The sequence below is a fragment of the Chenopodium album genome, chromosome 20, assembly GCF_948465745.1.
Source record: "Chenopodium album chromosome 20, dcCheAlbu1.1, whole genome shotgun sequence".
In the NCBI taxonomy this organism is placed as follows: Eukaryota; Viridiplantae; Streptophyta; class Magnoliopsida; order Caryophyllales; family Amaranthaceae; genus Chenopodium; species Chenopodium album.
Window position 1 is genome coordinate 24190367 of NC_137853.1, and position 10616 is coordinate 24200982.

The following is a 10616-nucleotide window of genomic DNA, read 5'->3' on the forward strand; positions in this document are numbered from 1 at the left end:
CATCAAAAAAGAGATCTCGAGATGGTTTGATTAAGAGTTGTCATGTAGCAGTTCGAAGGTTCCTAATGTACGAAGTAATGGTCATTATCCTACGACTCATTCCAGATGTTCAGGATATAATACTAAATAAAATAAAAGATAACGATTTCAAATTCTGGTACGATTTAGTTGTATCAAGGTCATACAAGTTGTATGATGTTTATGATCTATGGGGGAGTAGAATAGTATTCAACACTAATTCCAGAGTGGGTACTGTGTCAATTCGTCCACATTTTCCGGATTGGAGGACACCATATGTGGCGGAGCACTACAAAGCTTGGGATTATGGAATGGTTCATAGTATTGTCCTATTTCCTGATCACAATACTACTTTCATTGAGAAGCTCACAAAATTTCAGAAGTATGTATTTAGGAGAATTTATGATGCAACAAGATACAAAGGGAGAGTTGAACAAGTCCTTGTACAAAGTGCAAACATTGAAATGGTGGAAGGAAAAGTTAGCTCTCCACATTTCCTGATCATGTTTGAAGATGTTCATCGCAAAGTCAAAGATCCAATCTGTATCCAGCAAAGGCGAGTAAGGGATCCCACGGAGGCTAGAGCATATGGATTTTTCTATATTGCTCAGTATCATAACCAATTTATGGCAATAAAGGAAGAGCCACCAATCGTAATACATGTGGGAAATACTACAATAGTAGCACCAGAATGGTTAAAGAATTATTTAGAAGAAGGAATATTACATGGTGAATCAGTGTATGATTATCTTGAACAAGTTGAAGCTGGAAGATATTTATCCTTAGAGGGAAAAGAGCACTTATTTGAGATCTTTGTCACATGGGACGAATCCTATGCTGCCAAATGTGTGATGGATCTCGGAATAGAAGAAGACAACCAAATGTATGTCCATTATGAAGAAAGTACACTACTACAAAAAAGGCTTTATAGAACGGTTAAAATAGGCTTTACAGAACGCCTCAGGACCGTTCTTCTGCTAAGCAATGTATAAAGTATATAGAACGGTTCATGCAAGCGTTCTATATACTCGGCTAAAGAGAACTGTCATCAAACATAACCGTTCTATATTCCCTTACTAAAATATGAAAATAAAGAAGGAATAAAGAACGGTTAGTATGCTTGACCGTTCTATATTGTATTACAAAAGAGAACGGTTAAGACAGATAACCGTTCTCTAATCCTCTCCTTTTTAAAATAAAAAAATGCTAGTATACGTTATTTTCTTTACAAAAAATTGTATTTTAATTTCTTATGTACCCGAGTATCAATTAAAAGCTAATACAGTTGTTATTAAAAAAAAGCTAATACAATTGAATTGAACTTTAAAACTTACAAATTAATATACTTAGTAAAAAAAAAAAAAATTAAACCAATATTTACAACAAATGTAGTATGAAAGCAACAACGACATTAAAATTAAAGAGGAATCATACAAAAAACATAAGAAAAGGAACAAATTAAACAAAAAAAATTGTCAATCTTCTTTCACAATTGTCTGGTTTCTTATCTTCAATTTCCTCCTTATTTGATAGTTGCAAATCTACAAAACAAACATAATTATATGAGTGATTGAGTGACACATTCTGATTTGAATAAAAAAAAAAAATCCAATATAAAAAAAAAACCGCTACAAAATTCAAGTTCTGAAATTTGAGGGAAAAATACAATTATAAATGAAGAGATTACCTTAGTCAGATGATATAGAGTAATATAGATCCATATCATGAAAGCTTATTTATCAAATTCCTCATAATCCCAATTCATATACAGCTTGAACAAGATCTCGCTTGAAGTATCGCTGCACGCCTACATATGTAACACAAACATCAATTTAAATTCAATATATATGTAATACAGATACGAAATCGGAATACAAAACTCAAGATCTAAACAAAAATCACAACAAACATGCAAATCTGCACAATTAATTCCATATAGGAGTATAGGACCCCCAATAAATCAAAGATTTAAACAAAAAAAAATACATAAACAAAGGGGAAAACACACACCTTCGCCAGATCGGAAGCACGGAAAGGGGGGAAAATAAGAACAAAAAATTAAGATGATATTAAGGGGAAAACGAAGAAACTGATGATCAAAAACTATGAAATTTGGTAGAAATTTTTATGATTTCTAAGAAATTAATATAGAAGAGGAAAGCAAAAAAATTAGTGATAAGAATAACAACGGCAGCAATGGGAAATAAGATAGAGAGTTAAGGGTTTTTTTAGCTTAGAATTAGGGAGTAAATGATAAGAATGATAATATTTGATATAAAAAGGGCGATTGGCGACCATTAAGGTAGCTAGAACTCATAAATAGGTATCATATAGTCTATATACAACGGTTGTAAGTAACACCGTTTTCTAACTTATTAATGTTATAAATTTAATTATTTTTTTTGGTAAAAATGATAAAGAACGGTTAGGGTAGTGAACCGTTCTATATTCTTTCACATATAAAACGGTTGTAATAGAAAACCGTTTTATATTGTTCTAGAGAACGGTTATCTAAGCTAACCGTTTTGTATATTGCGTTTCTTATTCCACTTTTTGGTGTAGTGGTAAGGACAACGAAGGTGGTCTACAAAATATGATGGAGTCCTTAGCCCACATCAGAAATTATGTATTCTACTTTTACTGTTGTAGCACGTTTTATTTGTTTTAAAGAATCTTTAGGAAAGCAGTGGACTATATTCACTTGCTGAGTCATGGTTTCTGTAAACCATAGAAAGGGTCGGTGACCTTTGTAAGCCTTCCCCTATATAAAGGGCATTAGGCAAAGAAGTGAAGGCAGGCTTGAAGTGAGTTTTGCTAGAGCATTTCTGAAAACAAAAGAATTCTCTAGAGAAAATCCTCACCTTAAGAGATAGATTGGTTTTCCATCTCTCTTAAAGTAGAGAAAAACTCCATTTCTTGTCATGTCTGTTTAGACTTTCTGTTTTTGTTTCTGTGAGAAATGAGTGTTGTAATCTCTTCAAATTAAATAAAATTTTCCTTTCAGAAGGAAACCTTTATTCTCTCAAAACTTATGTCACAAATGAGTTAGTTTTATGTTTAAAAAGTACCATCACAAATACAATAAAGATTGTTTAAGTAGAGATTACGATCTAAGGTAGGAAACGAATCAGATCTGTGCTGTGCCTGATCTAAGGAAGACGGGGTTGGGGTTAGCTACCTTGGTAAAGCCGGAAGCTCAGAACGCCGGAAGTTCCATTGTCGACTAAGTTCAGGTATTGGTCAAAACTCTCTACGTAAAACATTTTTTATTGCGAAGCATGGTGGACTATTAAATGTAAAAACTAATTTGTTTAAGATATAAGTAGTAAAGTAGTGAAAACTAGTACCAATAAAAGTCATATAAATTATCAAATTAAATTATAGTAATAATCTGTGTAAATCGTTATTTTAAATCAATGTACTGTTATTAGTTTATCAAGTACTGTTATTTATTTATTAAGTACTGTTATTTACCTTAAGCTAAAAAAAAAAAAAAAAAGTGACGTCACTTGGTATTGGGCGACGCGACCTATACCGGGTAGCGGTCCATCATTCCGTGTCACCGTGTTGGTTGTAGAAACTAAGTTAACATTAGTTAGAGTATTGAGTTACTCCTATGTTCATACACACATATCAATTTAAGTCATTACCAATATTTATTAAAATCTCGAGCGTGTTAATTATTGACACCACCTATACGAGTCTTTATACATCTAAACTTACACCGCGCCACCATGACGGTTGACAACCTCATCTATAGTGGTAGACTTTATTTTTTTTCTTTTTTCTGTAAGTCGTTTTTTAGTTTTAGGGTTTATGAGTTATGACATTTGACTGAGTAATCTTTCATTCACAACAATTACAGAACCCCCAACCCCAGAAACACTGCTTCACTCCACTCACATCCTCCTCCGCAGTCCGCCCACTCCCCACCACCAACCATGCGCATCCCCCCGCATCTCCGGCGTCTCCTCCACCTTCGCCACTTCTCCTCTTCACCATTTCCCTCTCCTCCACCTTCTCTCACCTCCCTTAAACCCCATTTCTCATCTCCCTCACTTCCCCCCCACCACAACCACAACCACCATCTTCCTTCTCTCTTCCCTTTCCCCTTGAGATCCGTCTCCTCTCAACCCTCCCAAAACAATGACGAAATTGCCCTTTCTCTCTCCTCTGAACTCCTTAAACCCCCTCAACAACCCGACTCCCTTTCCCTCTCTCAACGCCTTGACCTCTCTTTCTCCCACATTACTCTCTCTTCTCACTTGATTCTTCAGATTCTTAACAATTCTCCTGATGCTGGTCGCTCTGCTTTCGATTTCTTCAAATGGGTTTCTTCCAAATCCGATCATTTTCAGCTCAATGACGAGGTATTCTCTTATTTTGTTGATTATTTTGGTCGGAGGAAGGATTTTAAGATTATTCATGATGTTCTTGTTGATGGGAATGGTGTTGTTGGAGCTAAAACATTCGCTGCGTCGATCGACCGTCTTGTTCGGGCCGGTCGAGTGACGCAGGCGGTGTCGTTTTTTGATAGGATGGAGAATGAGTATGGAATTACTAGGGATAGGCAATCGTTAGAGTATATTGTTACTAAGCTTTGTGAACATGGGTATGCTAGTTATGCTGAAAAAATGGTTAAGAATCTTGCTAATGAGTTTTTCCCTAATGAGTATGTGTGTGATGTGTTGATTAAAGGGTGGTGTGTTGATGGGAAACTTGAGGAGGCTAGGAGGTTAGCTAGGGAGATGTATAGGGGCGGGTTTGAGATTGGTACGGTGGCATATAATGCGATCCTTGATTGTGTTTGTAAGCTTTGCAGGGAGAAGGATCCTTCTAGGATTCAGTCTGAGACTGATAGCATTTTGGTTGACATGGATGCGGCTGGTGTGCCCCGTAACACTGAGACTTTTAATGTGTTGATGTCGAATTTGTGTAAAATCCGTAGGACAGAGGATGCTATGATGTTGTTTCATAGGATGGGTGAGTGGGGGTGTCATCCTGATGCGAACACGTTTCTTATCCTCACTAGGAGTTTGTATCAGGCTGCGAGGGTTGGGGAGGGAGATGAGATGATTGATAGGATGAAATCGGCAGGGTATGGTGATGCTCTTGATAAGAAGGCTTACTATGGGTTTTTGAAGATCCTTTGTGGAATAGAGAGGATTGATCCTGCTTTAAATGTCTTTTCTAAGATGAAAGCGGATGGGTGTAAACCAGGGGTTCAGACTTATGACCTATTGATTGGAAAGTTGTATGCTCATAATCGTGCTGAAAAAGCTAAGGCTTTTTTCAATGAAGCTGTTCGTAATGGAGTTTCAATTGAGCCTAAGGTTTACAGGGTGGATCCCAGATTTGAAAAGAAGCCAAAGGTTGTAAAAAAAGTGAAGAAGCGTTTGACATTGCCTCAGAAGATGGCATTGAAAAGGAAAAACCTCAGGAAGCTTCATTTGAGTTATGTAAAGAAGCCAAAAAATATGATGCGGCGAACATATTGATCTGGTTTTTGTTCAGCTGCTATATCGCTGGGAGTATACATGGTATATTTCACCCCCTTGTATTGTTTTTTTTTTTTTTATTTTCATATTATGTTGCATAGAGAAAAAGAAAAGTGCCTGTCAGTGTGAAAAATATCCATACTGGCTTTCATAATATCTAGATTGAGCGGTTGTGCCCTTTTATGATTTGTGCCTGTCAGCTACTTATAGAGGTGTGTTTTGAAATTTTAAATTTGGTGTTAAGTGGTCATGAAATCTCTATGTTTTAAAGAAAATTTGAAGTTTGCATTACTGGGCTACTGGTCAGCCTATGAGTGCTCTGTTGCCGGTATTTTAACTCATTGGCTGTCTAAGCTTCATTCGGGTAAGGGCGAGGGTTGGTGGCTTGGGGTAGTGTAAAACTTTGTCACATCCATCAGCATGAGGTGAGATGATTATTGGGTTGGTAGTCTGGATTTGTCTTTGAGTGGTTTTTTGCAATGCACATTAGCAGTCTAATCTGTGTGATCAGCTTCAAGAGTTCCTGACATGTAAGACCTCAGACCTATTTATTCATTTAAGAGTATATGCGCAGTGATGCACGGGTACGCCAACTCCCTGCCGTATCCCGTACCGGGGACGTATCGGATACGGGGACGGTACGGGTACGGCTCGGATACGTCCCCAAGCCGTACCCTTGAAGAGTGGTACGCCACGTCATTTTGGGGACGGATGACGTCATGTTCGGAAACGTATCGGGTACGGCAAAACCCAATTTCTGCCGTACCCATTGAAGCCAGCCCAATTTTCTTAAAAAATAAAAAACAAACCCATTCCACTTACGTAAATTGATCGTTCAGATTCACTAACATCTGCACTTAAACAGTAGCTTCCTCCTCCACCTCTATCGCTTTGTTGGTCGTATTGATCGTCTTCTGAGGAAATACTACCCATTGATTTGATTGAATCTGGAAATGAAGGTTTTAATGGTGGAGATCTATTGTTGCATTGTGGATTGGAAGGGAGGGAATGGTGATTGTTGTTGTTGTTGTTGTTGCGGAAGGATGAAGGAGTGATAATGGAGGAAGAGAGAGAAAGTGAAAGTGGGGTGGGGACCAGAGAAAGAAAGAGAAAGAGAGAGAGAATGTGGTTTTGTTTTACGATACAAAGAGGAGAGAGAAAGAAAGATGCTTAAGGTGCCCGACACAGACACTGTGGTTTTTCATAAGGCCTTTCTCTGCATATAACACACAACCCTTCTTTTTCACTTTTTTTTGTTTTTATTATACTCCTTTCATTTTCCCATTTCTAAACTTTTTCATTTTTTTTGTTTTTACAAGTTTTTGGAGTTTGCGGACCTCTCTCTTGATGAGCCGGATCTTGAAAGAAAATTGATCGTTGAAGATTGAATTTACCTCTTTTATTTATGTTTTTAAGACATTAATTTCCTTAGTATTTCTTTTAAGTTGTGTTGTATGGATTTTTTTTTTTTTTAAGGATTTTTTTTTTCTGAATTTTTTTTTTGCCGTATCTGAGCCGTACCCGTTTCTTGAAATTTTTTTTTTGCCGTATCCAGTCCCCGTACCCGTCCCCGTTTTTGTCCCCGTATCCGTATCAGTGCAACCTAGTGCGTGGTTCTCAATTATTCATGTTTTTGGTTCTAAATGAATTTGTGAAGTGTCCATACACATGTAGGATTTTCAAGGATTTGACCTGGGTACTTTAAGTTTGTGTAACATAGCCTATCATGAGGTTCAACATCCATTGAATTACCACTTGTTAGTTGAGTTGTTCACAACACATAAAAGCCAATTACGATAGGATCATAGGACACATATATTTTATTTTTATTTTTTTTCACCTGGGTTCTTGTGATACCCTCAAGTTCGTTTTGTTCAGAGGATTGACATTTCGGTCAATCTGATTTGTAGGGCAAAGTATCTGCTATGCATTATCCTAGTGCCAATTCCATCACTCCTTACAAGTCCAGGGTTTTATGTGTATAATTTAGAACCTTTTATTTGGATGGTTGTATTGTATTTTAATGAGACCATTTGTTGGGAAGACTTGTGCTATTTCAACAAAATTTCTGTTGTTGTCAATTACTCATATTAACTCCCTTGCTGAATAGCTCTAATGAGGCTCTCTCACATATTACGGACACTCATGGAGATTTTATTTTATTATATTTTTTGTATGTGTGGGGGGGGGGGGTGGAGGTAGGTACATTTTATTGTTATCTCATCGATTTAAAAGTTCTTAGACATGCCCTTTTTCCTAAGCTTCATTCTAGAGTTTATTTAATACTCAATCTTTCCCACATTCTCGAGTCCTGCATTTTTGTTCTTCATTAAGCTTGAAAATTCTATTCCTTGGAATCTTGGTGAAAAGTATTCAAGTGACGCAGAGACATTTGACAACTTGTCCCTTTATTTAATTTATTCCGTTGATTAATCACATCACAATTTGCTTTTTTTTTGCATGATTTTTTTTTTTTTTGAAAATATAATAATATTCTAAATATCAGTGATTATGTAATATCATTATGGTTTTAGCTTCAATTTCTGACCTTTTAGTATGTTTCCACTTGTATGTCTGAGCTCCTTTGATGCATTGAATTAATGCATGATATTGAATCTCAGAATTGCACATTTTCTCCAACAGGCTCCAATAAAAATTGAATCTTGATCAAATTAATTCAGTATATAACAACAAAAACACAGTTATACGATTGAAAATAAAAATACATGTTTCTTAGACTAAGGATTCATCTTTTCTAATTGATTTTTGTGTTTTATATTGTTTATCATAGGCGTAATATGGTGGGGAAGGGTTTTTAACTGAAGAACCACCTTAATATGAAATGTAACTTCTAGATTAATTTGTTGATAAGCCTTGAAAATATGGACAGATTGTAGCTTTCTACTGTTGTATCTGATTGCAGATTACTTATCTGCCTTATTTCAGGATTACCTTTCTTGCATACCATTTGCCTAGGGTCGCAAATTCTTCTCTTGGCATTTAGTACATGTATATAGATATTTTCTTGCTTTCCCAAATAAAGGCTTGAAGTTAATTACTGTACTAGGTTTCTTTATACTAGTTAAGTTTTTTACGCCTCTTATTCATTCCTTCAGAGTTACCTTTACTGTTTTTTGTTCTCTAGATATTCATTTTAGCTTACTATAATTATGTATCACAGTGGTAGCCATGGCTCCATTTGTTTTGATGGTAGACATTTTCCGGAAATCATTTTTTTCCATTTTCCATTAGTTGGTTGGGAAAGTGTGGATAATATTTTTCCCATAGGTGGAAAATAGTTAACCCATGAGTGGAAGACATTTCCTCCTTACCCCTAACATCTTTTGCCTCTCCTCCCTTCCATCTTAATCTCTCTATTCTCCTTTTTCTCTTCCTCTATATTTTTTTTTTTGCGAGGAAAACAATAGAAATAATTTTACAGTTGTGTTTTCCCTTGAAATTTATTTTTCACAGGAAATGATGTTCTTGGTAATTGTTTTCCGTTAAAACAAATGGAGCCTATATATGTTATGAATACATCTAGTTTCTCATTTCTGTTGCATAGTTAGTGTGCATATATTTATCACTTGGGCTCCAATAAGTTTAATTTAGTGTATACATGTAATAGTTAGTGTTCTTTGATAATAACAATTTCACACCCCTTTGTATGTCATGTAGTAAGTTTAATTTAGTTTATACCTGTAATAGTTAGTGCTCTTTAATAATAACAATTTCACACTTCTTTGTATGCCATGCAGGTACTGCATCTCATTGGCATTTCCCTCTCGTCTTATGTTACCCTTGCTATGGACTAATCACTTCATAATAAATCTTTGTAATAAGAATGGTGTGAACAAACTGATGGTCAAAATGTGTTTACTTTGTTGTCTTGTTGGTCAACAATACGATAAGGAGATTATAATTTCTCAACCACCATCAACACTCCTATCAGACATATCTGGCTCATGGTGAAGTATGATAAAGCATCAACTAATCTGTTTATTTAGGGCAGCTTGGTCTTGGATAATTGCATTTTAGGTTATACTCTAATGGCCCTTTGCTATGAGGTACAAATTTTGCTCGCATATTTGCAATTTCTCACATTCTTTTTCTCTGAGTATGTTGAAGCTCTCTTGAACAATAACAGTTGGTTTTCTGTTGTGTACCAAACAAGCTAGGGGTTCTACTCTTTGTCTTGCTACGATGCTTTCTTACTCACTTTTCTTTTGAATTGTTATTGTTGCTAGTCCCTGTCTAACACGTGCCAGCAAACATGTACCTTTATTTTGCTAAAACTAAAGCATATTCCTCAAGACTTGACCAGATTTGGTGTTTCTATCGACGTTACGTGATTGCTTTAGTTCCATATTTGGCTTTATATAATAGGTGCAAGTCCCCTAAGAATGGGGTTTACAACTTCGCAAGTCATGTCAGCACTTTCAAAATCATTTACTTATTCTCTGACATATTATATTGAACATTATTTATGTATTTTGCTATTTGGAGTAATTAGTAGCATAATTTGTTTTAGAATACTCATAACTGTTTGACTTTTGCACTATTCATACATTAAGGTCACCTTGTGATAGAACTGTTGCCCAGCTAACAATAGTTAGTGTCACTTTTAATATAAGATCACAGCATTGCCAAAGCTTCTCTTTCCTTTAAAAGGACGAGGACGGCCTCTGCCTCACCTTGATTGGCAGCAGTTAAAACCTCCCCTACCGCATGGTGGACAACAATGCCAAACCCTGCCTTACCTTCTGCATTCATGGCATCATCAGTATTGAGCTTTTAAAGGCTTTACTTGGACAGTGGATCAGTGGTATATGCGGGGAGCATAACATGTCTGCTTACTTTGGATAGTGGTATATAAGAGAGGGAGGGAGCGCTTTGTCATGAGTTTCGTCTGTTTATAGTTCATACACTCCTACGTAGCTCATATTTTTTGCACATACCAAAGTTATGTCATAAATTTGCTGCAACCAAGTAAAATCATTGGATGTATGTTATTGGAGCAGTCTCTATAGTATAATTTTCAAAAATCAGTATTTTAATATTTTTACTATTGCGTAATTGTATTTAAGTGTGTCAATAGAA

The 10616-nt window shown here is 36.0% G+C and overlaps 1 protein-coding gene and 1 long non-coding RNA gene across 2 annotated transcripts; one reads left to right on the top strand and one right to left on the bottom strand.

Annotated features, from left to right (window-relative positions):
* Positions 1-1281: 1281 nt before the first annotated feature.
* Positions 1282-2328, bottom strand: LOC145599506 (uncharacterized). Its single transcript, XR_014103779.1, has 3 exons — positions 2029-2328; positions 1706-1825; positions 1282-1559 (listed from the first exon to the last, which is right to left on the bottom strand). It is a non-coding gene; the product is annotated as an uncharacterized LOC145599506 (long non-coding RNA).
* A 504-nt stretch (positions 2329-2832) lies between these two features.
* On the top strand, positions 2833-9717 carry LOC145599192 (small ribosomal subunit protein mL104 (rPPR9)-like). Its single transcript, XM_081655599.1, has 3 exons — positions 2833-3251; positions 3884-5558; positions 9275-9717. The coding sequence occupies exon 2, from the start codon at positions 3960-3962 to the stop codon at positions 5514-5516; it is 1557 nt and encodes a 518-aa protein (XP_081511725.1). The 5' UTR covers positions 2833-3251; positions 3884-3959; the 3' UTR covers positions 5517-5558; positions 9275-9717.
* Positions 9718-10616: the final 899 nt, after the last annotated feature.